The sequence below is a fragment of the Arabidopsis thaliana genome, chromosome 2, assembly GCF_000001735.4.
Source record: "Arabidopsis thaliana chromosome 2, partial sequence".
NCBI lineage: Eukaryota > Viridiplantae > Streptophyta > Magnoliopsida > Brassicales > Brassicaceae > Arabidopsis > Arabidopsis thaliana.
Genome location: NC_003071.7, coordinates 17,331,235 through 17,358,185, shown reverse-complemented (window position 1 = coordinate 17,358,185; position 26,951 = coordinate 17,331,235). Strand labels below are relative to the sequence as shown.

At 37.7% G+C, this 26,951-nt stretch overlaps 6 protein-coding genes, 1 non-coding gene and 2 pseudogenes across 18 annotated transcripts; 5 read left to right on the top strand and 4 right to left on the bottom strand.

Moving 5' to 3' along the window:
• The first annotated feature begins 563 nt into the window (after positions 1 to 563).
• TFIIB (transcription factor IIB) lies at positions 564 to 2,887 on the top strand. Its single transcript, NM_129726.4, has 7 exons — positions 564 to 1,138; positions 1,535 to 1,559; positions 1,668 to 1,797; positions 1,891 to 2,021; positions 2,158 to 2,246; positions 2,329 to 2,405; positions 2,498 to 2,887. The coding sequence occupies exons 1-7, from the start codon at positions 786 to 788 to the stop codon at positions 2,629 to 2,631; spliced, it is 939 nt and encodes a 312-aa protein (NP_181694.1). The 5' UTR covers positions 564 to 785; the 3' UTR covers positions 2,632 to 2,887.
• A 195-nt stretch (positions 2,888 to 3,082) lies between these two features.
• AT2G41620 (Nucleoporin interacting component (Nup93/Nic96-like) family protein) lies at positions 3,083 to 10,882 on the top strand. The gene is made up of 16 exons (NM_129725.5): positions 3,083 to 3,290; positions 3,368 to 3,459; positions 3,628 to 3,694; positions 4,062 to 4,121; positions 4,225 to 4,314; positions 4,517 to 4,780; positions 5,023 to 5,118; positions 5,236 to 5,370; positions 5,553 to 5,606; positions 5,691 to 5,774; positions 5,891 to 5,977; positions 6,057 to 6,959; positions 7,046 to 7,227; positions 7,311 to 7,602; positions 7,690 to 8,224; positions 10,154 to 10,882. The coding sequence occupies exons 1-15, from the start codon at positions 3,189 to 3,191 to the stop codon at positions 7,765 to 7,767; spliced, it is 2,586 nt and encodes an 861-aa protein (NP_565951.1). The 5' UTR covers positions 3,083 to 3,188; the 3' UTR covers positions 7,768 to 8,224; positions 10,154 to 10,882.
• On the top strand, positions 8,612 to 8,749 carry MIR778. Its single transcript, NR_140745.1, has one exon. It is a non-coding gene; the product is annotated as a microRNA ath-MIR778 precursor (primary transcript).
• AT2G41610 (uncharacterized protein) lies at positions 9,947 to 11,029 on the bottom strand. The gene has a single exon (NM_129724.2). It carries the CDS (start codon positions 11,003 to 11,005, stop codon positions 10,073 to 10,075), a length of 933 nt encoding a protein of 310 aa, NP_181692.2. The 5' UTR covers positions 11,006 to 11,029; the 3' UTR covers positions 9,947 to 10,072.
• A 216-nt stretch (positions 11,030 to 11,245) lies between these two features.
• AT2G41600 (Mitochondrial glycoprotein family protein) lies at positions 11,246 to 13,549 on the top strand. 7 transcript variants are annotated; one of them, NM_001125031.1, is made up of 4 exons: positions 11,449 to 11,598; positions 11,856 to 12,193; positions 12,418 to 12,585; positions 13,397 to 13,549. In NM_001125031.1, exons 1-4 carry the CDS (start codon positions 11,485 to 11,487, stop codon positions 13,437 to 13,439), a joined length of 663 nt encoding a protein of 220 aa, NP_001118503.1. In that variant the 5' UTR covers positions 11,449 to 11,484; the 3' UTR covers positions 13,440 to 13,549. The 7 variants fall into 7 exon arrangements, with proteins under 7 accessions (NP_001324354.1, NP_001324353.1, NP_001078037.1 ...); NM_001336929.1 differs by lacking the exon at positions 13,397 to 13,549 and having other exon boundaries at positions 11,246 to 11,598; positions 12,418 to 12,933; NM_001084568.3 differs by lacking the exon at positions 13,397 to 13,549 and having other exon boundaries at positions 11,435 to 11,598; positions 12,418 to 12,959.
• AT2G41590 (Ta11-like non-LTR retrotransposon) lies at positions 13,181 to 14,826 on the bottom strand. Its single transcript, NM_129722.4, has one exon. The coding sequence runs from the start codon at positions 14,584 to 14,586 to the stop codon at positions 13,483 to 13,485; it is 1,104 nt and encodes a 367-aa protein (NP_181690.1). The 5' UTR covers positions 14,587 to 14,826; the 3' UTR covers positions 13,181 to 13,482.
• A 271-nt stretch (positions 14,827 to 15,097) lies between these two features.
• Positions 15,098 to 18,382, bottom strand: AT2G41580 (annotated as a pseudogene; the record flags this gene model as incomplete). The annotated part of the gene is made up of 1 exon: positions 15,098 to 18,382.
• An 810-nt stretch (positions 18,383 to 19,192) lies between these two features.
• On the bottom strand, positions 19,193 to 20,449 carry AT2G41570 (annotated as a pseudogene; the record flags this gene model as incomplete). The annotated part of the gene is made up of 1 exon: positions 19,193 to 20,449.
• A 244-nt stretch (positions 20,450 to 20,693) lies between these two features.
• Positions 20,694 to 26,136, top strand: ACA4 (autoinhibited Ca(2+)-ATPase). 4 transcript variants are annotated; one of them, NM_129719.4, is made up of 7 exons: positions 20,694 to 21,177; positions 22,556 to 22,610; positions 22,715 to 24,648; positions 24,745 to 24,900; positions 24,991 to 25,162; positions 25,248 to 25,546; positions 25,625 to 26,136. In NM_129719.4, exons 1-7 carry the CDS (start codon positions 21,007 to 21,009, stop codon positions 25,928 to 25,930), a joined length of 3,093 nt encoding a protein of 1,030 aa, NP_181687.1. In that variant the 5' UTR covers positions 20,694 to 21,006; the 3' UTR covers positions 25,931 to 26,136. The 4 variants fall into 4 exon arrangements, with proteins under 4 accessions (NP_181687.1, NP_001323669.1, NP_001323668.1 ...); NM_001336925.1 differs by having other exon boundaries at positions 20,917 to 22,489; positions 25,625 to 26,121; NM_001336926.1 differs by lacking the exon at positions 22,556 to 22,610 and having other exon boundaries at positions 20,917 to 21,177; positions 25,625 to 26,107.
• Positions 26,137 to 26,951: the final 815 nt, after the last annotated feature.

The following is a 26,951-nucleotide window of genomic DNA, read 5'->3' as shown; positions in this document are numbered from 1 at the left end:
TAAAGTTTTTTTTTTTTTTTTTCATCTTTATAAAGTTAAATAATTTCTGTAAATGTTGTGAGACACGTATAAAAAGGGGTGATATATGTCACCTTCAAAGCAAATGACCAGTTTTGTCTCACGTACTAATGTTTAGCTATTTCAGGAATAAAATTACCCAAAAGTTGGTTTCTGTATTTTGATTGTATACTGAACCAAAGTTCAAAAAGGGTCCATTTAGTGACCCAAATGGCGATAACAATAGTACTACAATGGGCTCAATGCCGAGTTTATATCTGTACCTATATCCAAACACTCCTAAAATCTTCCAACTAAATTCCAACACATGCGACCGGTATGACTTCCCTAACAAGTCACTTGTTTCTTTTTCCTCTGTCCTCCTAAAACGGACAAGCAAGCTAATTTAAAATAAAAATAAAAAACAAACGTCAATCGCTGGAGAAAATTAATCCACCGTCCGATTGATTATTAATAGGTCCCACTTAAATAAACGATCTAGATCTTCTCCTCACGATGCACCGCCCTAGAGCTTAATTTTCCCTCATCTCTTTGTCTATAAAACCGGAAACCAAACCTACGGATTCTCTCCTTCTCCACATAAGTTACATCTCTCGTGTTTTGTTTTCTTTGTCTCCGATTTTTTTCGCGACGAAGAAGAAGACGAGAGATAGAGAGAGAAGTAGAGAAATCGAAGGAATCTGTAACCGATTTTAAGATCTCAATTTTTAGGGTTGTTGATTTTTCAATTTCTGGGTTAATTTTTTTTAGGGTTTTCATTTGGAATCATGTCGGATGCGTATTGTACGGATTGTAAAAAGGAGACGGAGTTGGTTGTCGATCACTCAGCCGGAGATACCCTTTGCTCCGAGTGTGGTTTGGTTTTGGAATCTCACTCCATTGATGAGACCTCTGAGTGGCGTACCTTCGCTAATGAATCTTCCAACAGCGATCCCAATCGTGTCGGTGGTCCAACCAACCCGCTTCTCGCTGATAGTGCTTTAACCACTGTTATCGCTAAGCCCAATGGTTCATCTGGTGATTTCTTGTCTTCTTCTCTCGGGAGGTGGCAGAATCGTAACTCCAATTCCGATCGTGGTTTGATTCAAGCTTTTAAAACCATTGCTACCATGTCTGAAAGGTAGTCCCCATTTTGAGATCTCACCTTCTCTGAGATTGGATTGCAACTTTATAAACAATTGAAACGTTTAGATCACACGATCCTTAATCCTATTGGAGATTGATTTTGTATGAACTTGCTTTGATTTATCATCACGCCTCTTGCATACGTTTGTGAAATTACATTGTCAATTAAAGAACAAAAGGAGCTTCCTTTTTAATCTTTCATTGAGAGTTTTCACTTTCCTTGTACTTTATGCGTTTAGCTCGTGATGTGTTAGTCTGTTCCTCAAAGGGATGAAGTTTCTGTTGGTTGTTTAGAGTGTTTGTTTACATTGCCAGATTTATGTTCTGCTGTGTATGTACATTATTATCCTTGTGATAATAGAGAACACTAACTTGTTGATATTTTTTCCAGGTTGGGACTTGTTGCAACTATCAAGGTAAACTTGTTCGTCTCTGCTAACTTAATATGTTTGTGGAATGTATATGTTAGGATGTGCTGTTGGAGCATTTCATTTACAGCTTTGGTGGATTTTCGTGATATGTAGGATCGGGCTAATGAGTTATATAAGAGGCTGGAGGATCAGAAGTCAAGCAGGGGAAGAAATCAGGATGCACTTTATGCAGCCTGTCTGTACATTGCTTGTCGCCAAGAGGACAAGCCACGAACTATTAAGGGTACATTTCAAAGATTTCTCATTTGAGAGAGTCTTGTTACCTCTTGATATAGCTTTGACATAAGTCAATCAAACTCGTGAACCTTGTGAATAGAAATATGCGTTATTGCCAATGGGGCGACAAAGAAGGAAATTGGCCGAGCAAAAGACTACATTGTTAAGACATTGGGACTGGAGCCTGGTCAGTCTGTGGATTTAGGAACTATACACGCTGGTGATTTCATGGTGAGTTTGTCTAAAACTAAAATTGTTGCTGATACCAGAACCTAGCTAGAGTGTGCTAATTATGTTATGAAACAGTTGATTATGCTGGCTGCATTGACTACGTGGTTTCATAACTCTGTATTTGATGAAATTGCAGAGAAGGTTCTGCTCCAACCTTGCAATGTCTAACCATGCGGTGAAAGCTGCTCAGGAAGCTGTGCAAAAATCTGAGGAATTTGATATAAGGTACATTTCAATTATTTCCCTCAGTTCGGGACGGAGATAAACACAGCAGAATCTTAAAGATGTTTATTTTGGGAAATTGCAGGAGGAGTCCTATATCAATAGCAGCAGTAGTCATCTATATCATAACCCAGCTGTCTGATGACAAGAAGACTCTCAAAGGTTCGGTTTTTTCATTCTTTCGGGTCTCATTTATTCTCATTGATTCGTTTTAAACAAAACATAGACTGATTAATATTTGGGGTGGGGTGCAGATATATCGCATGCGACAGGAGTAGCAGAAGGGACAATAAGGAATTCATACAAAGACTTGTATCCACATCTGTCAAAGATAGCACCAAGTTGGTATGCAAAGGAAGAGGATCTGAAAAACCTGTCAAGTCCTTGAAGTCGTTTCTTGATTCTTCTATATGCAATAGAGAACTATCTATATCTATAAATCTATATCGACTGAGGAAGATACAAAGCAATTGTTCTCTCTCTCTAGTAGAGCCTTTTGTTTCTTTTTCAAATCTTTTTTGAAGTCCTTTGCTTAAGATTCTTGTAATGGCGTTAAAAAACTTGAAGAAAGGAATATTATTATTGTTATAGTAAGATGGTAATTTTTTCATAATCTTATTCCCCCATACAATATTCGCAAAGCGGAAAAAAACTTTGTTCATGAAAAGAAAATGAGACAAAAATATGTTTGGATTTACAGAGCATTTTTGATGGCTTTTTAATTTGTCTTCATTGGTTGTCTAATTCTTAAAAATGGGCTAAATACAGTAAATAGCTATTTTTTCTTATCGAATTTAAAGAAATTCTATATATTAACAGAAAAGTATAATTAGTCGTAAAAGGTAATAACATAAAACAAAATAAATCAAAAAGGTTTGAATCCCGACGGAAACCCTCTCTTTGCTGCTTCCCCGACTGCGTAGTAGTAGCTCGAATCCAAAATCAATGGCGAACGACCAAGAGATGAGTGGTTGGACTGATCTTCTCCATTCTTCGTCGAAGCTTCTGGAGCAAGCTGCTCCTTCTTCTCAGTTTCCTCCTCTTCAGGTTCTTCCTCTTTCCGCTGGTTTTGAGGTTCATCGTTTAAGATTAGTTCGATTGATTTTTGTCTGTTTCACTATCAGAGAAATTTAGATCAGTTGGAAGCGTTATCGAAGAAGCTCAAGGCTAAAACCCTGAGGAACGAAGCTCCTTCTCAGTCTATTGCTGCCACTAGGTTAATCTCATTTTTACCGTCTCATTCACTTGTTATTGTGTTTTGTATGCGAACAAGAATTTGAAATGTCTTGAATTCATTGCTCAGCTTTCAAATGGGACGTAGCTACTACCCAAAAGCAAGCGTTAATTCTCTTGTCTTTCTTTTTTGTCGTTGGACATTTTGCAGACTACTCGCACGGGAGGGAATCAATGCAGAGCAACTAGCTCGTGATCTTAAATCTTTCGAGCTCAAGGTGACATTTTTCATCTTAGCTGTCTCTCCTTATAATGTGCTTCAAGGATTACTTTGTCTATTGGTGTGTTTTTCCTTGAGATAAGAAAGTACAATATGTGAGTAAGTAGTTTTCTTTTTACTTGTAGTGAAACAAATTTTTCATATGTCGTCAAACGAATCTACTTCTTTAGCTGTCTTAGCAAACAAATTCATGATCACTTGCTGTTGTCTGACTGTGTCTTTGGTCCGACTATTGGTATTGTAAGGCATTGGAGTCCCACCTTTGTATGCTTACACATCTCTCAGCTTGCTGTCTGCTATTCAAATGTGATTATTCTTTTTTGCCACTATGTGATGTTTTTATTTATTTTGAATACTCTTAAAAGACAACATTTGAGGATGTGTTCCCTGCTGAGGCGACGAGCGTTGAAGAATACCTGCAACAGGTACTTCTATTTCTCCAAGGTTTACTATATCTATCATCATATAGATTGATTTTCTTGGCGAGGATTGGTCGATATGATGTGTATTGTTATTGTTTTGTTTTAGGTTCATGAAATGGCTATGGTATCAGCTATTCAGGAAGCCCAAAAGGATAATGTTCGAAGCTTTAATGACTACATGATGAAAGTGTTGGAGGTTTGTATTCTGGCTATTTTTAATTTTAATTTAATGATAAGTCACTGTGATACAATTCTGCAATGTTGTTGTTTGTCAATTCTACATTTGTACTATGCTTTTATCTTTGTAAAGAGACTTTTCATGGATGTGGATGGTTTGCTAAGTGATATATTAGAAAGATATGGATGCTAAATATTGAATGTGAATTTTGACTTGACAGGAGGATTGGAGAAAAGAAAAACGTGACTTCCTTCAGAGCCTCAGCAGAATATCAATGCTACCTAAAACAAATATGATTGATACAAGCAGAGAGGCTCATGCTGGTCAACTAGTGCCGGTGGGTTCGAGTCCTCGAGTATCCTCAACTCCAGGCAAAGAACTCGTGGCTCTGGCTAACATACCCATTCATGAGAAAAAAGCATATGTCTATGGGGAGGTTGTGAAGAAACTTAACACTTCAAGAGAACGAGGCATGCCATTTAGAGTATGTATTTCCTATACCTTGTCTTAAAACTTAGTATTGGTTCACTTGAATTGAATTACTGTTGATACTTGTAGCTGAAAAAAATTCATTTCCTTATCTACTTTTAGAAGTCTAGCTAGAATTGTTATAACTTTTTGTTCGGTATGCACTCTAGCTTTCATGCAGCAGCCATTGAAGCTGGCTACCCTCATATTGATTGTTTGGTTGTGCTTTCTACTGATCCTATTTTTACTTTTGTATAGCCTGCTATGTGTTTTAAGGACGCTTATGATACTCTTGGTGCTGAGGTAACTCGTGGAAAATCAGTCAACATGCAGAAAATATGGCAGCTTGTTCAGGTAATCTTTTGACTGGAAACTATATCTTCCAGCCAACCACCCTCTTAAGGATTGTTTTTATCTTTCCACCTTTCTTAATTTCATGCAAATGACTGATTGTTGACAAACTTTTTCCAGGCAATAACAGGTGAAGATTCAGCAGTTCGACAGGGTGTTTCGAAGAGGATGGCCCTCGCGATAGGTGCAAGACATCATTTACAACATGGGCATGAGAAATTTATAATGGACACAATTCAAACTCACCCTACACAGGTATCCATTTTTTGTATACTTAATAAGAAGAGTTAAGACTTGTATGTCAATACATATTTTGATTATCCTCTGCCTCAAATGGTTGGGTGCTGTCTGAAAAGGTTCCATGATCTTTCAATCCTATTTCAAGAATGTTGGTAATCATTTTGACATGTTTCTTGCTTTTTATATTCCTGTTCTAGGCTGCTCTTGGTGGATCTGTTGGAAATTTGCAAAGAATTCGTGCTTTCCTTCGGGTTAGTGTCCCAGATTGAAACCACACAGAAAATGTTCATAGGGCTGTTTAGCTTTCTTATTTTCATGTTATCTATACTGTGCAGATTCGTTTGAGAGACTATGGAGTTTTAGATTTTGATTCAACTGATGCTCGTAGGCAGCCTCCTGTTGATACTACTTGGCAACAGGTTTTGGATTATCTCCCTCTTGCTTTGAATTTTAAACCTTTTCAGGACCATATGATTGAGATAGAGAGATTTACACTGCGGACCTGAATGAGTTATATCTATCTCGTAAACCCCAGATATATTTTTGCTTGCGAACTGGGTATTATGAGGAGGCTAGGGAAATTGCTCGGTCAACACGGTCATCTCAGCAATTTGCACCACTGGTAGGTTTACTTTAGATTTTGATATATTATACAAGCGTTTTGGAATCAGCTCTTTCTTTACATTTCCTTTTTTTGGCAGCTTACAGAGTGGATTACCACAGATGGTATGGTGGCTGCAGAGTCTGCAGCTATTGCATCAGAAGAATGTGAGAAAATGCTAAGGATGGGCGATCGGTTGGGTCGAACAGCTTATGACAAGAAAAAACTCCTACTCTACACTATCATTTCTGGTTCCCGTAGGCAAATTGAGCGCATACTGAGGGATCTATCTACACTCTTTAACACAATTGAAGATTTCTTATGGTTCAAATTGTCATGCATAAGAGACGTCACTGGTGGATCCTCATCTGTGGTCCTGAATGATGGCCTTGCGCCATACAGTTTGGATGATCTTCAGGCTTATCTCAATAAATTTGAGCCTTCATACTACACAAAGAATGGAAAAGACCCCTTGGTATATCCATATGTTTTGCTTCTCAGTGTTCAGTTGCTACCGGCCATCATGCACTTATCCAAAGAAGCAGGAGACGGAGGGTATAATATTGATGCTGTTCATATAGCTATTTCTTTGGTGGATCATTCCGTTTTATCTGAAGGCTCTGGGACTGGCCACAAACTAAGTGTGATGGATTCTAATGCTGAGGCATCTAGCATGATTAGGCAATATGGGTCAATGTTTTTGCATCACGGAGATCTCCAAATGACGGTAGAGTATTATGCACAAGCTGCTGCTACTGTAGGTGGGGGACAATTAGCTTGGTCTGGAAGAAGTAATGTGGATCAACAAAGGCAGAGAAACCTAATGCTGAAGCAGCTACTGACTGAGATTCTGCTTCGAGAAAGAGGTATTTACTTTTTGCTTGGAGCAAGAGGTTCTGGTGAAGAAGGTCAGCTTGGAAGATTTTTCCCTGATTCTAGATTGAGACAACAGTTCTTGGTCGAAGCTGCACATCAATGTCAAGAAGCTGGATTATATGACAAAGTAAGTAACTTCTCATCTAACATTGTTTCGTTGCACAGCAAGTAAGTCTTTTAATAGAGCTTTCACCATGTTTTCTATCATCTCAGTCCATAGAGTTACAGAAGAGGGTGGGTGCATTTTCCGCTGCCTTGGAGACTATAAACAAGTGTCTATCCGAAGCCATCTGTTCTCTTGCCCGTGGAAGGTTGGATGGTGAAAGTAGAACATCAGGGCTTATTCTCGCAGGGAACGATATTCTTGAGACTTACAAATATTACCCTGAAGTTAGGTATATTATTGCATGCTAGAAATGTACTTCGCCTTAAGTTGAAAATGTACTCAAGGTGTTTGCTTTTACTCTGCCACTGACAGTCTCCAGGAAAGAGAGCGAGTGATGGAACAAGAAACCATACTAAGAGAGCTTGAGGCAATACTATCGATCCACAAGTTGGGTAGATTAGGCAATCATCTGGATGCTTTGAGAGAAATTGCAAAACTTCCATTTCTTCATCTTGATCCAAGAATGCCCGATGCAACCGCTGATGTGTTCCAGAGCGCATCTCCTTACTTCCAGACTTGTGTCCCGGACCTGCTCAAAGTTGCTCTAACGTGTCTGGACAATGTACCTGACACTGATGGGTCGATCCGTGCCATGAGATCCAAGGTACATGAATGAACAAAAACATAAAGTTTGGTTGAATGAATCTATTAAAAAAGTCATGAAACTTGAGCCTCTGACTGCTTTGCGCAGATTGCTGGGTTTCTTGCAAGCAACACGCACCGGAACTGGCCTCGTGACTTGTACGAGAAGGTGGCTCGAAGCTTTTGAGTATTTTTGGGCTTATCGTCAAGTCAAGTTCTCGAATCTAGTGATTCTGTTGACTTTTTGACGATTCATCTCTGGCGCATAAAAATGGGATACATTAATATACAAATTTCATGCAGCTTTTTATTAGGCCGGACACAATATCTAGGTGCCATATGTAATATTGCAGATATTGTTTCTATAGAATTTGATGTTTTGTGTGAGTTATATGATGTAGTGGATTCTGATAAGAAATTGTTATTAATTTTGGTATATCTAAGATGATATAACTTCAACTAAAATTAACTAGTTTTGTCATTTTTATTGAAAGTTTTTAATGCAAAATCGAATTTAAACAGATCCGAAGCAATTTTCATTGACGAAGATATGGTGAAACAGAGCTTTAAAAGTAGGATGGAGAAAAGGGCATGAGAAAAGAGATGAAGAAGAGAGAGATGTTCAATTCCTGCGAAATTTCCAGGTAATCGATGTCTGTCCTTCTAGGGTTTTGTTACCATGGCTAAATCGTGATTCTGCAGTTTTTATCCTTGGTTATCTGACCGTAATAGCTACTTACTTTGGATCTTATTAGAATCTGAAATCTGAGAAAATAATCTAATAGATAGATCCTCTAGGTTCCAAGTTTTCTTAGTTTATGAAAAATAATTTCTGCATGGGCCGTATAAGCCCATATCCTATATTTCCTTATTGCCAAGATTTATATCTTTTATAGCAAGTTCGTAATATTCTCGTAATATTCTCTTAATATTCTCTTAGGGCAACAGTACTTGTATGTATATATTTCATGATGAATGAAAATAACAGAGTTTTCACAACTAAACGAGTTCGTGAAGCATTGGTATTTCTACCGCCTTGGCTTGGTTTATGTACACCGAGTATGTTCAGCTCCATCCTATACAGATTTTGGGACATGTGCCTAGGGTTGAGGTTTCATATATAGAAAGAACTGAACAAACTCGGTGTACATAGACCAAACCAAGGCGGTATCAACTACTAATACCCTATCAGGAGAATCCAGACTCTCCATATCACACCAATATAAATTTCTCTTAGTGCTCTTCTTACTAGATCCTTCACCATACTCTCGGTGAAGTACTTTGAGTGCATTTTTGCTTATAAAGTTGTTTCTGGTATAAATCATAATAATAAAATAAAAACTAATTTCGCACAAAAATTCACTTGCGTACTTGATTAACAAAACCTTCTATATATTATTAGTGTTTGAGCAAATTGTTAGGGCTAGAAATATTTTTTTATGTAGACTAATCATTGATTGACAAAAAAAAAATTAAAAATTTAGACTAATCATTTATAGTTTACCTAAACCTACTTTACGCCGGCTTATGGTTGAATTCTACGTGGATTTAAGCATAAGTTTACAATAGCCATAGTAATTCGGTAAGTACATGCTTTTGGGTCCTTATCATCTCTATTGGTGTGGTCATATCTGAATAAGCAGAGCTACTACGGATCACGAATCTCTTCTTCTCGTATGTTTTATGTTTAAGTGAGGTTCGATCTAGAATCTCATCAATTAATATCAATAAAAGTACACCCATGATCAATGAGAACTCATGTAACAATAATCTCTGTTCGTAGGTTCTTGGGGATAAATTAGTCATCGGAATAGCATACCAGAGATCGACGATCTCATTAATCATTATGTATAAGTACAAACTTCGTAAAACTATCCAATGCTACAAATAACAATACAAGATAGTACAGTGGTACCACCTAATTATTGATATAATTCTATGACTTCTGAACTTGAATATGTATGTATGTATGGTTAGTCATATATTTATAAATCTAGGAATTTTATTTTCTTAAGGTTAATCTTCTTTAACAAAGTTTAAATCTAAAATTTAACATTGCATCGCAGTATATATACTAGCTGTAATATAATCTTGTTCAACATTAACATAACCAATATATTGAATTAAAAAGCCAAGACTTATTTATGCCTAGTAGAAGTAAAAAGTCATTTTTTTGTTCGGGTAAAGTGATGAACCAACTCAGAAGGCTTTCAAAAGCAATTTCCTAATGGAATATCTAGCAAATTAGCAAGTGTTACACCACTTTTCTATTTCTTCTTGTTTAAAACTGTAACCACTATCTTGCGTCATCTTGACACTACTACTTCTCACTGTTTTGATTTAACTATTTACAATAAGGATAAATATAAATAGATATAGAAGTAATGTTTAAGTTTTACCATTTCATCATCACATCCAATATAAACTCATCATTAAGCAATCATTTACATTTACTTCATCTTGCCTCTGATTTTTCCTTTTTGTTTCAAATTTCATGTGTCTGATGTCTTCTTACTCTGTCTCCGACTAACCAAACAACATACTTTTGTGATTACATAAACACATATCAACAGAAGAAGAAAACCAAACACAAAAACCCTAAACAAGATAGGCTCTTCAACAGGAGACATAACGGCCAAGTACACACAATCTCTTATAAGAACAAGCAATGTCAGTCCTTGCACAACATTTTTAACCACCAAAACTCTTTTATTTATTCCTTCTTCTTTGCATAACTTGCATATAATCCTCAAAAACAAAACACCAACCACCAAGAACGTTGTACTAGACCATCCTCGGTAAGAGACAATCTTCCCTCCCACTATTAATGGCTCTTTCCTGCATATACAAGACTTGCAGACTCCAGAGAAAGTAGATGTGACCAGAGCATCGAATCCTGTATAATAGGGGAGAATCACAGCGTCTAAGTAAAGACTAGCGTGGAGAATACCAGAGATAGTAGAGGCTTCGAAGAAGACAAAACTCGCTTCTTTTTCGATATTGTTCTCAAATAAAAGCACTGAGAGCTGAACAAGCTGTAGTATCGCAGGTCCAAAGATGGAAATTGGGAAAAGGGTATTGATCCTTTGACCTTTTGCAAGAATCAAGATGATCAAAGGAAGAGAGATTGGACCAGAAGGAAGTAAGTACCTTCTTGCTTTGTCATCATCACCATCATCATCATTTTCTCTTCTTCTTCTTGATATTACCTTCCTTACGACAACAATTAGCGTCGTCAAATAAGTAACCGTAACGAAGAAGAAAACTAGAACGTCGGTGATTTGAGGGTAGTCGCCGGCATAGATGCTGTCGCAGAAATAGTGGAAAGGACAGTTAATAGGATCAAGTGTGTCCTCGAATTGCCACTTTGTGCATTTGAAAAATGTTTTCTTTCTATCAGAATCCATTTCCCATTCTGAATTCATAATTTGTTTGTTTTTTTTGTTTTGATCTATATGTTTTTGGTTTCCTTAGAAGCTACACATATAGTTTATAAGGAGTGTGTGTGACGTGACATCATCATATGGTTGATTCTCTTTCATTGTCTGGTTATAGATGCTTGAACTAAAATGGATAATGAAACTCTATCTGAAATCTGAATTCTATCTTCATTTTTTGTTTATTAATACAAAAAATCACCCTTTGAATGAAACTATGTATTGAGAGAAGCCTTGATCTTCAAGGGAAATAAAAGTTTGGTGTGCAGCTGATGATTGATTGGTTCTGTGTAATTGTTAAATTGCATGATTACGTAACTGAGAATTCGGTTTAACCGTTTAAATTCCGGTCTACTGAAATTGCTACGGAAATAAACCGAATTAAACCGAACCGGATCATGATTCAGTCTACTTTAGTTTTTGTGCTCCGTAGATTGAGAGAAGCCAATTTTAGGGAAAAGAGAGAGATGAGGAAGTTGAATCCGCTTCTGAAACGAGGCTTGAAGGCTATTGAAAATGGTGATTTGTTGAAGATCCTCCAAAGTGAAATTCGTCACGAAATCTCCCATCCTCGTTTCCAGGTAAATTGTTGTCTTCCTCTTTCCTTCTTCTTCTTCGTTGCTCTCAGTAATCTCTCAATTGAGTTTTAAGATCAATGGTGCTCAACATTAGTTCGATCAGACTCTGTCAGTTTCAATTTCATTTTTCTGAATTGATGAACATTAGAGTGATTTACCAGATGGGCGAATTTGAATTTGATGTTGGATCTCATAAACCCTAGGATTTTAAGTACTTACATTCTACCTTTATGATTTTGCTTTGTGCTTGAACCCCACAGGGCGTTGAGACCGGTTCTCTAGGAGATTTCAAATTGGATTGGGATTCACCGGAAAGCCAAGATATTGTTCTGAAGAGACAGTTTGATTCAGGCGAGAAGGTTGTGGTCTCTGCTTTATTGCAACCAGAACCTATAGAACTAGAAGATGATTTAGTGTTTCCTAGGGAAGCTCATGCCAAAGTTTGTATCAAAAAGCCTGGTCTCAGCTCTATCTTGCAGTTTCATTGCCGGGTTTACGAATCAGGATCTGGATCTTCTCATTTCGACATCGAGAGCGCCTACTTTATCCGCTCTTTTGTTTCTGCTCCTTCTTCCACTTATGGAGACCATTTTTTCAGGTGAAGTAAGCTCATAAATGATAATCTCTCAACATTTTGTTTAAGTTACTTGAATCATATCTGTTTTACTTCATCCAAACCTCAAAGCATTGGGTACACTTCCCATTGTTCTTTCCCTGGAGTAATTGTTCTATATATATTGAAAAAGAAGTAGACTATTAGAGGTTCATGTGTCTGCATATGTTTGATTTCAATGACCAGTGTTATTTTCTTTGTTTCTTTAGCCAAGTAGATCCCAAACTACACAGTGCACTGGAGCAATACCTAATATCTAAGGGGGTCAGTGAAGGCTTAACTAATTTCCTTTTGTGTCACCTGAACAAGAAGGAGCAGGATCAATACGTTAACTGGTTACGCAGGCTTGAATCAACTATGTCACATTCTCCAAAGCCGTGAGTGTTTACTCCATAAGCTCATTTCTTTTCAAGTTTTGTTTTTGGAACAATGGTAAAATGCCTTAGGAGTAGTATTATTAGCTAAGAGAGTCCTTGCAATGGATGTTTTGAGGGAAGATGTATCGACGAATACATGTTAACTGTAATATTTCCAACAAATGGGACCCCAAATCGTATGCTTTTGAATTTTCAAGCAAGCTTGGTTTGATCTTTGATCTTTCAAGATGATTAGTCATGAGATAGTGAGTAGTAATCGACATCTACATAACCACCCTCATTCATGTATTTATCTTTGTAAATCAATACTTGACCTATAATGTCTTTTGATCTTTCTCCGAAAGGACTAAAAAGTGAGAAAATGCAATAAAAAAAAATTTACGAACAAAAAAAAGGCAAATGAGAGAGAACAAAAATTCGGAGCACGCAGCGTCAAGCAAGCATCACTTAACACTAAAAAGAACTTATGTTAGTAAAATTATTCTGGAAAAGATAAATCAGTTATTGTGTGAATACTATAGTGTTAACGTGACATAACATCATAGGAAAACGATAAAAAAAGCATAGATCTTGAGGTATCTTTTTTTTTTTTTTTCTCTCTGAACTGATATCTTTTCATTGATAACATTTTAAGTTCTTACAAAAAGTTGATCAGTGGACTTTCCACTTAAACATAAAAGGCAACAAGCCTATTCCAAACTGAAACATAAACTAAGACAATGCTGAATTTAAAGATAAGTAGGAGTATGTCCTAACCAAAAACCATACTCATCTATTATATCTTGAAGCTGCTTTTCTTGTTGACCTGCAGTCTTCAATCCAAAAGGAGTATCTTGAAGCTGCTTCCTTGTTAACCTGCAGACTTCAATCCAAAAAAAACAGAAGTTGGTAGAGTGTTTAGCGTTTCTTCGGAGGTTTCAGTATCCCTCCTGATCTTTGCACATAGTTCTGTTGATTGAGATTCCCAATCCTCTCTGACCCTCTTCTTAAATCCCGAACATCATGTCTTCTTGAGGATTGACCAGGTTCAAAGTGTCTTCTATCAGTTAGGTATTGTGGTTCCCTTCTTGGAGTTATGGAGTTTGAAGCTGAAGACAAGTCTTGTCTGAAATTGCTTGATTCTCCCTCACATCTGATGTGGTCATTCCTACCTGAGTCCAAGTGAGGATAAGCAGCTACAAACTCATCATGATTCAGTGGTGGGTGGGATATTCTTGGTGGTGGAGTCTGGGGAATTGGAAATGAACTATCAGTCATCTGAGACTGAGAGTTCATGGAGGAACGATGCACACTATCCCTAAACAGAGCTCTTTCCCTTGCAATGCTGAGAGGTCTTGGTCGGTATGGACAATAAGCTCTGTTGTGAGTGAATCTGAAGCAGCTACTGCAGATTCTCCGGAGACGTTCATACTGAAATCTTATTGTTGCAGTTTCCCCGGAGTCAAAGACAATTCGCTGAAAGAACCTTAGCCTGTCCGTAATACCAAAGCGCACTCTCACCCGTATGTAAGCAATCTGAATAGATGTTGTATCATGGTAGTCTAGCATAAGAACTTCCCCCAGATCTTGAGCAATCTCCATAACCGTCTCCTCAGAAACATATGGCAGAGGGATTCCACGAATCTGCACCCACAGATCAATTGTAGTAACGAAGTTATGAGCCGGTGCCACCTCCCATCGAGTAGCTGCAACAAACCAATTGTTAAAAAGCCAAGGCTCCTTGCGTTGAACCATCATTAGATCAATTTCATTTTGAAAAAGAAACTGAACATAAGTAGCATCAAGTATTCTGCCATGAACTTGATTTGTTAAACCCCATGTTCTTGGTAATGCTACCACAACAGAATTGAGGTTCTGGACCCTTGGGTTCAGAGGTCTAGCTATCATACTAAGTCTATTGGTAGCTTCCACCATCACATAAGCCTCATGAGGGATAAAAAGGGCTGGATCTTCTTGACCTAATTCTAGGTTTTGTATCTCATTCCACAACTCATCCGACATATTGAGCTAATGAAGAGGAAGTCTAGAAGGAAAGGGTTTGGACTAAACCTAAGGGAAAAAGACACTATATATAGAACTTCTAAGGACATAAGCGACTAACTAAAAAGATATAAATAAACTTATTCTAATAATATAACATTATAAAACTATAACCTAAACTATTTAGACTAAGTCAACAATTAACAAAACGAGAAAGAAACCTAATCCTAAAGCAACCGACCCTATAAGAGGACAAAATTAATCCACCCTTCACTCCTATCACATCAAGTTGAGCTGTGAACCCCTAGCTATCCACCCTAATTAACAACAAGCCACGACAACAAATTTAATCATTCCACTTAAACATCTGTTTCTTCAGAAACTTGCTGTAAGAGAAGGACTGTGCTTAGTCATAGCTGATTCAATCCTAAGATCCTGAGAATGAGACGAAATTCTGATCCCCTATCTGGAAGGAAAGACCTTTCCAACAAATCTATAGCTACGAGTTCCTTTGAGAAGAAAATTAGCTGTGTCATCTTGAAAGATTACCTTCTGCCTCAAAAAAATTTTGTAACCATCTTGGATACCCTGAAGCTACATAGCTTTGCCATCTCATTCCAGTAATCACACTCTTGGCTATCTCAGAAGCTCCCTCATTACAATGATGCGGTTCCATTGCCATGAACCATAATTCTTTATCCTTAGCTCTCATCAACAAGTCATCTATCTGAGCTCTTAATGCTGGCCATTGATTTGGTTTATGCATGGCTTTAATAATATCATGAGTAGATGCTCCAAATGTAACTCTATCAAACTTGAATTGATCCATAGACTCCACAGCATAATTCCAACCTTTAATTTTTGCATCAAAGTGAGAACTTATCTGAGAGAACGAACATCTGCTATGAAGTAAAACTCTCCCTTTCCAATTTCGAACCACCCACGAAACTCCCGCCATTTGATGCTTTTTAGACCAAGCTATTCCAATGTTACACTTGAGCTCATTCATCAAAGGAGGAATCCATGTCAAGTCCTTTGTAGGTTCCTTAGAGCAGATTAGTTCATGAGCTTTTAACCATTCTTTGCAATCCTCAAGTGCTTTCCCAACAATGCTTAAGGAAACAGAACCTATACCTTCAAACAACCTTTTATTTCGATTCTTCCATAGTATCCAAATGATCCAAGGGCTAACATATCTCAAATGAGGAGAAAGCTCTGTATTATGGCAATTACCAATGACATGATTAACATTGGTAAAAATAGAATCCCCAAAACCATGATTAGGTGATTGCATAGGAGTAAGAGCCCAAACCTGACGAGCAAGAGGACACTGAAATAAAATGTGATTCAAGGTTTCATTCTTTTCAGGACACATTGAGCATCCATCCTCAATTAAAACCCCTCTTGTTCTTAACCTGTCTTCTACTGCAACTGCACCTTTTAGCACCTTCCATAAGAATACCTTGATTTTCGGTGCAGAGTTTAGATTCCAGATTTTTCCAAAAAGCGGATTTAAAGATGGTTGTTCTTCTGCTTCTTTAAACATCTGTTTATGAACTTGTCTACTACACAAATCATATTCTGATTTAACCGTGTAAAGACCATGATTGGTACCAAACCAGCAGAAAGAATCCTGTCTAGAAGCCATAGGTCTTTGTTGACAAATTATCTGTATCTCTTTCCAAGGAAATAAGTCTCTAAGCATATTCAAATTCCAATTCCTAGAAAAAGGATCAATAAGTTGACTCACTTTCAATTGAATATCAACCATAATCTGCAGACTTTCTGGTCTTCTAGGTTTATCATCGAAAATCCAGTTATCCATCCAGACATAAGTGTTTTCTCCATTTCCAATAATCTTTTTCAGGCCTGAAACTAGTAACTCCCTGCCATATAATATACTTTGCCAGGCATAAGAGGGTCTAGTACCTTTTGTAGCCGAGAGAAAATCTGAATTCATATAGTATCTGCTTTTGAGAATCTGAGATAATAGACTATCTGAATCTGTGTGAAGTCTCGAGGCTTGTTTAGCTAGCAGGGCTTGGTTAAAACACTGTAGATCTTTGAATCCAAATCCTCCAAGGAATTTAGGTAGCATTAATTTTTGAGCTCCAATCCAATGTATTTTCTTCTTATCTTGAACAGAATTCCACCAGAAATCCATCATAACACTAGTTAGCTTTGTGCATAGAGTCTTTGATAACCTGAAACAGGTCATTGCATACACAGGAAATGCCATAGCTATGGATTTTAACAGAATATCTTTCCCTCCTTGAGATAAGGTTTTCGCATACCAACCCGAAAGTCTAGATTGGAGTTTCTCCTTGATGAATCCAAAAAGAACTTGTTTAGAGCCTTGAAAACATTCTGGGAGTCCCAAGTATTTCCCAGTTCCTCCTTCTGTTTGGATGCCTGATCTATTCATGATCCATTGTTTTGTTTCCTCATTCACCTTAGCCCCAAAAGTGATAGCTGATTTCTCCGAATTGATCATCTGCCCTGAAATATGTCCATATTGTGACAGACAATGCATGATCTCTGCACATTCTAACTGAGAAGCCTTGCAAATTAATAGTGTATCATCAGCAAACAGTAAATGATTGACAGATGGTCCGGTTCCATTAAACTGAATTCCAGAAATTTTCCCAATTTTTTCTGCCTGATTTAGGATGTGAATCAAAGCCTCTGTGCATAACACAAACAGAAATGGTGATAACGGGTCACCTTGTCGTAAACCTCTATGAGGAGTAATATGACCAAATGGCTGACCATTAATCAGAACTGAATAAGACACTGAAGATACACAAGCCATCATCCAATTTATCCAAGTACTGTTAAACCCCAAAGCCAAAAGGATTCCTTTAAGAAATGGCCATTCTACTCTGTCATAAGCTTTTGACATGTCCGTTTTAAAGACCATGAAATCCTTTGAGATCTTCTCATTAGTTCTGAGGTTATGAACAATTTCATGTGCAAGAATGATATTATCAGAAACTAACCTCTCTGCCACAAAAGCCGATTGAGTTGGTGAGACTATGACTGGAAGATATTTCTTGAGTCTAGCAGATAAAATTTTTGAGATAATCTTATACATGACTGAGCATAGGCTGATTGGACGAATATCCGCCATTCTAGCTGGTTTTGTTATCTTTGGAATCAGACATAAGTGTGTATGGTTCCAGTCTTCAGGGAGAATACCTGTCTGAAAGAAAAGCTCTATATCTGAAATAATCTGATTCTTGACCAAAGGCCATTGCCTTTGGAAAAAAAGAGCAGTGAAGCCATCAGGACCTGGTGCACTCTCAGCATTGATAGAAAAGACAGCTTTGTAAATTTCTTGTTCATTGACTTTTTTTGTGAGGTCTTGATTCATATCTTCTGTAACTCTTTTGTTAAAACCTTCTAACACTGAATCCATTGAAGAAGGGTAAGATGAAGAAAATAAATCTTCAAAGAAAGTCACTGCAATTTTTCCTTTCTCCCTATTGACTGTTTGTTCATTGCCATTCTCATCTACCAAGAATCTCAGAGAATTTGATACTCTATTGGCTTTTACTGTTGCCTGAAAAAACTTAGAATTCTTGTCTCCACCAACCATCCATTTATCCCTGCTTTTTAATCTCCAAAAATCTTCTTCCTCTCTATAAGCATCACCAAGGACATCTTGAAGAAGAGAAATCTGCGTCCATGATGGGAAGGTAGCACTTTTCTCTTTATCTAACTCCCTTCGTAATTTTGTAATCCGACTTTTGGCATTAAAATCATTCTCTCTTTTCCACTGGCTAATGGCTTTCCTACATTCCACTAGACGAAGCATAACTGAAGAAGATTGATTATCCAGAAAACCATTCCAAGAAACGAGAATAGCTGCAGCACAATTAGGATCCTCAATAAACCGTTTGTCAAATCTGAATTGACCCCTGAAGACTTCCTGATCATTCACAAATTTAACCAGAACTGGTCGATGATCAGAACCTAGTCTTTCAAGAAACCATTGGTGAGAGTTTGGAAACAAAGCAAACCATTATGAGTTCCCAAAACATCGAACTAATTTACATTGGATCCATTCATTATTCCTAGTTCCACCCCAGGAATAACTATTCCCTGTACTCCCCATCACATGTAGATCACAAGCAAAAATCATATCCTGAAAATCCTGAAAGGAAGATTCTAATCTCTTAGGACCACCTATTTTTTCTTTGTTAGATAGAATATCATTAAAATCTCCGATCATACACCAAGCTGATTTTCTTGTCAAACCTATCTCCTTTAATCTGTCCAAAAGGGTATATCTAAGATGCTGTTTGGGATTTCCATAAACACAAGAAACAAACCAGCTTTTACTATCCTGAGAAACCTTCATATCCAGTAAATTCTTATCTTCAAACAAAAACTCTATCTCCAAGTGTTGTTTCCAAAAGATTGCCAAACCACCACTCTTTCCAATCGGTTCAATAGAGTGAAAATAATCATAGCCTAACCATCTGAATATTTTCATAATGAACTGATCAGAATTCATGGTCTCCATGAGGAATAACATGTCTGGGAAATGATCTTTCTTCATTTCCTTTAGATACCGAATTGTCCAAGGATTCCTCAAGCCTTGGCAATTCCAGCTAAGGATGCCTTACTGATACTGCGGTGGTTCATCATGAACCACCGTTTCCTTAACATCCTTGCTACATTCAGATTTAACAGAAGCAACCAAATCCTTTTTCCTTTTGAAAACATTAGGAAATTCAAAGATTTTACTAACCTCTGTATCAATAGCTTTCTCACTAGGCTCCAGAGAGTCCAATTTCTTACGGATCACAACTGCTTTTCTTTTCCTTGGATTTTTCTGTCTAGAACTTAAACCTGATGAGCACGCTTCATTTAAGGCAGAGTTGAATCCCTGATCCAAATCCAGATCCAAATCCAGAATAATTCCTTTAGAACAGTCTTCTTGATAAGCCTTCTCGTGTTCCTGACTCTCTTTAGCTTCTTTTCGAATCTTTTCCACTAAACCAGTAGACTGTACCTCTGAAGGTGTAGACGACATGATTCTTGAATTCAGAAGGTTTGTCTTTGTTGACAAAGCACTGTTTCCTTCTATCCTATCTAAATCTGAACTAGGAAGGGGATGATTTGATTGTGGAAACCTAAGATCAGACTTTTCTTTATCCTCTTTTTTCTCAAAAAAAGACCTTTGAAACCCATCCATGACTGACGATTTTCCTGGCCGACCAGAATCACAATCACCTTTCTCATGAGTTAGTCGTTGGCATAGGAAGCATCTCTTCCTAATTCGTTCATAATCAAAAGTCACAGAAACTATTTCACCCGTTGGAAGCTGAATCTCTTTAAAGTTCCTTAAAGGGTTCCTAACATCGATGATAACCTGAACTCTGATATAGTCTTGTGCTTGAGACTTCTCTAAGTCAAGTTCCACCTTTAAAACTTTCCCCACACAAGATGCTATCTTTTTTATTGTGTCCTGTGTGTAGTAGTTAACTGGAATATTTCTCAGCCTCATCCACACCGGAAGAAACATCAGATACTCTTCCGTCGACTTCTCAATCCAACGTTCCATCACTACACACCATTCATCCTGAGTCCACACTCCTGTTTTCAAAATTTCCAATAGATCATCCTCTGATTTAAAGAAAAATTGAAACCTTTCTTGAGATAAAGCAACACCACGAACCCTGGAATACAATCTCCAAATTCTAGGCATGTCTAAAATCCAATTAGACATCCTTTGATTAGAAGGGTTCAGAAATCTTCCTAAGATACTGCAAGTATTCCTTTCAATCGAACAAAACTGAGCTTGGTTTGACAAAACAAGTGGTTCCTCATCTTTGATTGACATCTCTTGAATCGCTTGATCCAAATCCATACTCATCCCAATAGAATAGAAGAGAGAAAGATTTTCAAGGCAACAGCTGAACTCAAAACTGACAAAAGGTAATCGAAGATTCTTCTGATCCTGGCTCCGCTCTATTAGAATCGATGATTTGAGGGAGAAGTTCTTAAGCCCAATTTGACGGGACGGCGTTAATTACGGCGAGCAAAGTATTATCCAAAAACGACCTCCTAAAAAAGAGAACAGAGAGTTTTTTTTGAGGATTGAGGTATGAGGTATCTAATTGAAAGACGCAAAAGTAATACTATAAGGAAAAAAAAAAAAGAGCATGTTTATGGACCTAATAATATTCGTCTGGGTCGGATCATTTGATTTGGTTGCCTACTAATTATCCGAATGAGACGAAAATGAAATTTGAATGAATGGGCCCTATCCGAGCATAAAATCCGAGTAATTCGGGTCGGGTTTGGGTATTCCATAAAAAGCAACTCTCACACCAATCCGTTGCTCAATCCTCTCTCTCTCTCTCTCAGCTGCCTTCGCGCCGGCGAAGTTTGTCTCTGTGAAAACAGAGAGTGGTAGTGAGAGCGTGAGAAATGTCGAACTTGCTAAGGGATTTCGAGGTGGAGGCTAAGAATCCGTCGCTGGAAGCGCGTCAAAGATGGAGGTCGTCCGTGTCTATCGTGAAGAACCGTACTCGTCGTTTCCGTAACATTCGGGATCTCGATAAGCTCGCTGACTACGAGAACAAGAAGCACCAGATCCAGGTTCCTATTTCTTTGGTTTCTCTATCTCTATTATTCAGTTTTTTTTTTTGCTGTGAGTATGATTTTGATTTTCTTGGTTAAAAGGTTTTATAGAAAATTATTCATTGTGATACTTAAAAGTTAAAACCTTTTGAAGAAGGAATTGATAATGGTTGACCCTGTTAAGCTTTTTTTTCTGCCATTGATGATCCGTACAAAAGGACTTTATCAGAAAGGCGTTACTTGTTTTTTTTCATAGTCTAATCCACACTTTTGCATACGAAACTTTTTTTTTAATTCATGAACTTAAAACTCTTTTTTTCTCGATGCTATGTGTAATCAAAGATTCAAAATACACATTAAAATTTTGCAATTTGCTAATACAAACTCTAGAGAAATATGAATCAAAGGATGATATGGTAAAATATCTAAAGGATGAAATTATTATTCTTTTGGAGCGTTATCTTTTTTGTTCAATTGCGGAAACCGAAGAAAAAAATAATTCAAGTGGCACCACACATGATGCTGACATCAAGTTGTATCTTTGCTTGAGTGTGTGTCCTCTACTGTGTTTACAAATTGGATAATTTCTTGTCGCTACTAGGAAGATGAGCCAATCTTGAGAGGCCAGCAAAAGTCTGACCCTTTTTTTTTTTTTTTGAGTTTTTTTCTCTTCTTAGCGACTGAATCCAAACACCAAAGGACGAAATTTCAGTTTCAAGACTTCTTAGCTTTTTGATACCAGTTTTTCTTTAACTTAAATTCAAATTTGACTTATGGTACGAGGACTTCTTGTGTGCAATAAATTATTAGCTTAAGGACGTTACACACGGAAACTTGGCCAGGTGTATTTTCATAAGGTTCTTTCCACTTGCACAAACCAAATAAAGAAGCATTTTTATGGGATTCTTGTGGATATGATGAGCTCATTGTCTTTTCTTCTTTTTCCTTTTTGGTCTCTACTTATTCGCATTGAAATCGAATCACTTTTCAGTCTTTTTATAAATAAAGCAAATTGTTTTATAACCTAACTGTTGAGTCAAAGAAATTGCAGCTTTAACTTAAAATGTTCTTCACTGTGGCCGGGGGGAATGATTAGCACATAGATGTTATGTTAACCTTTGTTACCAAAGATATTTCAGCTACATTAGCTTTATTTCTCTTTTGTAAGATCAGTGATATAATTGACGTTCCAATGGTGTTTCAGAACCATTCTGTCTTTAAAAAGCAAAATGAAAATTTAAGCAAGCAATGGGTGATGGATCTTTTTACTAATTTGTCCGGCTTATGATGATTGCACCACAGAAACCGTTTGTTCTTTCTTCAGTTTCATGTATGACCAAATATTCCTATGTTGTGCTGTTTTATCTATTAGCTCACTGTCTGTACTCATTATCAGGAAAAGATCCGAGTTGCTTTCTTTGTTCAAAAGGCAGCTCTTCATTTCATTGATGGTAAGATATGCAGCTGCATTTTTTGAGAGATGTATGAAGGCGACTTGGTTTCTACTTTCTATGGTTATGTAAACTTTTCTTTTCTTATTTGTATTTTTCTCTAGCTGCTGCTAGGCCGGAATACAAGCTCACTGATGAGGTTAAGAAAGCCGGATTTTCTATTGAAGCAGATGAACTTGCATCTATGGTTCGCAAAAATGACACTAAGAGCCTGGCACAGAAAGGTGGAGTTGAAGAACTTGCTAAAAAAGTATCTGTATCTCTCTCTGAAGGCATTCGTTCGAGTGAAGTGCCCATTAGGGAAAAGATATTTGGAGAAAATCGTTATACTGAGAAACCAGCCAGATCATTCTTAATGTTTGTGTGGGAAGCGCTCCACGACATAACCCTTATCATTCTTATGGTCTGCGCTGTAGTATCAATAGGTGTGGGTGTTGCTACAGAAGGATTTCCAAGGGGAATGTATGATGGGACAGGGATCTTGCTAAGTATACTCTTGGTGGTCATGGTTACTGCGATCAGTGATTACAAGCAATCTTTGCAGTTCAGAGACTTGGATCGAGAGAAGAAGAAGATTATTGTCCAGGTCACCAGAGATGGGAGCAGACAAGAAATCTCCATTCATGACTTGGTCGTTGGAGATGTAGTTCATCTATCTATTGGGGATCAAGTTCCAGCTGATGGGATTTTTATATCTGGATACAACTTGGAGATAGACGAGTCAAGCTTATCGGGTGAGAGTGAACCGTCACATGTGAATAAAGAGAAGCCTTTTCTGCTTTCAGGAACCAAAGTACAAAACGGTTCTGCAAAAATGCTGGTGACAACAGTTGGTATGAGGACTGAGTGGGGAAAGTTGATGGAAACGCTGGTTGATGGTGGAGAAGATGAGACGCCTCTGCAGGTGAAGCTAAATGGGGTTGCAACAATCATTGGTAAGATTGGTTTAAGCTTTGCTGTGCTTACATTTGTGGTATTGTGCATAAGGTTTGTCTTGGACAAAGCAACGTCTGGTAGCTTCACCAACTGGTCATCTGAAGATGCATTGACGCTACTTGACTACTTTGCAATTTCTGTAACTATCATTGTCGTTGCCGTGCCCGAAGGTTTGCCACTGGCAGTGACCTTAAGTTTGGCATTTGCTATGAAGAAGCTGATGAGTGACAGGGCACTTGTGAGGCATCTTGCTGCATGTGAGACTATGGGTTCTTCTACTTGCATCTGCACTGATAAGACAGGGACCTTAACTACTAATCACATGGTGGTCAACAAAGTATGGATCTGTGATAAGGTTCAAGAGAGGCAAGAGGGAAGTAAAGAAAGCTTTGAGTTGGAACTATCGGAAGAAGTTCAGAGCACTCTTTTGCAGGGTATATTTCAGAACACTGGTTCGGAAGTTGTTAAGGATAAAGATGGAAACACTCAGATCCTAGGATCCCCGACAGAAAGAGCAATACTCGAATTCGGTTTACTTTTAGGTGGTGATTTTAACACGCAGCGTAAAGAGCATAAGATACTCAAGATTGAGCCGTTCAATTCAGACAAGAAGAAAATGTCTGTTCTTATAGCTCTTCCTGGAGGTGGTGCACGGGCTTTCTGCAAAGGGGCATCTGAAATAGTGTTGAAAATGTGTGAGAATGTTGTGGATTCAAACGGAGAATCGGTTCCGCTAACTGAAGAACGGATTACGAGTATCTCTGATATCATAGAGGGTTTTGCCTCAGAGGCTCTGAGGACTCTCTGCTTGGTTTACAAAGATCTAGATGAAGCTCCCAGTGGAGAGCTCCCTGATGGAGGCTATACAATGGTAGCAGTTGTTGGAATCAAGGATCCAGTACGTCCGGGTGTTAGGGAAGCCGTTCAGACTTGTCAAGCTGCCGGAATCACCGTCCGTATGGTCACTGGAGATAACATAAGCACAGCCAAAGCAATTGCTAAGGAATGTGGCATATATACCGAAGGAGGCTTAGCTATAGAAGGTTCAGAATTCCGGGACTTGTCTCCTCACGAAATGAGGGCCATTATCCCCAAAATTCAGGTCCTTTGATATATGATAGATAGAATGAATTGTTATTGTTTATCTGTCTATTGAAAATGTTTAAGTATCTCTAAAATTCCTTGTTTCTGCCTTTAGGTAATGGCTCGGTCTCTGCCATTGGACAAACATACTTTAGTCAGCAACTTGAGGAAAATTGGAGAGGTAGTTGCAGTGACAGGGGATGGGACAAACGATGCCCCTGCGTTGCATGAGGCAGACATTGGACTAGCAATGGGAATAGCTGGAACAGAGGTAAGCTATAGTTATTCTCTGTTATTGGTTTGGTTAATAAAAAAATCTCGAGATTAACATTTTCGTTTGGTGCTAATTCCCGATATGCAGGTTGCGAAAGAGAATGCTGATGTGATCATAATGGACGATAACTTCAAAACAATAGTAAATGTGGCTAGATGGGGACGTGCTGTATATATAAACATTCAGAAGTTTGTTCAGTTCCAGCTAACTGTTAATGTGGTTGCTCTGATCATCAACTTTGTCTCTGCTTGCATCACAGGTACGACAGAAAAACCAATCAAACACCATCTTTCTTCTAGCGTTTGGTCAAATATAGTAACCATTTCTTTTGGTTTCTTTTCCAGGATCTGCTCCACTCACTGCTGTGCAACTGCTTTGGGTCAACATGATCATGGACACACTTGGTGCATTGGCTCTAGCAACAGAACCTCCCAATGAAGGTTTAATGAAACGTGCACCAATAGCTAGAACCGCCAGCTTTATCACCAAAACCATGTGGAGAAACATCGCTGGTCAAAGCGTTTACCAGTTGATTGTCTTAGGAATTCTCAATTTCGCAGGCAAATCACTTCTCAAACTAGATGGCCCTGACTCCACAGCCGTTCTTAACACAGTCATCTTCAACTCCTTCGTCTTTTGCCAGGTACCATTCGCAAACAAAAACCAACCCAACTCTTATATAAAAGATAAGTAACAAGAGAATCAAACGGTGTACAAACAGGTGTTCAATGAGATCAATAGCCGGGAAATAGAGAAGATAAATGTGTTCAAAGGAATGTTCAATAGCTGGGTGTTCACTTGGGTAATGACTGTGACGGTAGTGTTTCAAGTGATCATAGTGGAGTTTCTTGGAGCATTTGCTAGCACCGTTCCTCTGAGCTGGCAACATTGGTTACTATCAATCTTGATAGGATCATTGAACATGATTGTAGCCGTTATCCTCAAATGCGTACCTGTCGAGTCTCGTCACCATCACGATGGCTACGACCTGCTTCCTTCTGGTCCTTCTTCTTCCAACTCTGCCTGATACCGTTTCTATGTTCACTTTTTTTTTGTTTTCCGGGTAGGAGTACACAAATATGTAAGTTTTCTATTTTTGCTACTTCAAATTCTTTTTTTTTATACCACGAATGGAATTTTGTTTTCGACTTACTCCAATACTCTAATACGATTTTGCAATAAATTTTGCATTTTAATTGAATGTTATCTATCAAGAGCTGTGCTAAGTATTAGAAAATCTAGAGAGATGCTTTGATTAGTAGATTCTCAAGAATTTATGATCAGAACATCTACCTTTTTTCGTATAAATATAAATCTATATTGTTTTTGATAAAAGTTATAGTAGCATCTAATTAGATTTGTGACATGTATAATGCCAGTATTTATCCTTGTCGTAGGTGAGTCTATAATGTTGAATCAGAACGCTTACGTAAAGTATAAACATAATAAAACGCAATTGTGAAAATAGAATGACATATTATTCTCTGGATGACATGTTAAATCAAATCATATAGCATAATAAAATAGAAGAATTTTCCTCTATCTCACATCAATGTACATGAAGCTTTCGTTTCTGTATATACACGTAAATAAAACATCGGAAAAAGATGGAAAGAACACCAACTTTGCTTCTCCAATACATGAAACTTTAACAAAAACAAAAAAGAACACCAACTTTCCTTAAAATGCTTTTATAAAAGTAAAATATTCATGCATAATTTACTTGAAACTTTTCGACACTTTCATTTATTTATTGAAGTTAAAGAAGTTGGTCACGCGTATGAAATCTTTGGAAAAGCAATAACTGTACGGACGTCACTCTCAGATGTTAAGTTCAATAAGCAAAAGAATAGCGGGACCCTTCGGTTTTCCACTTTATTACGATTGTGCCATCTGACTCGTCATTTACTCCTAGCCGTCCGATGAAAAAGGCAGAATCTGGAGAGTGTACAGTAACTCGAAAACACAGGAACATATATTCGCATTTATACAGTACGAGTCAAATAAAAGTCAATGAATCTGACGGTTGAGATTTTCAGTTGGACGAA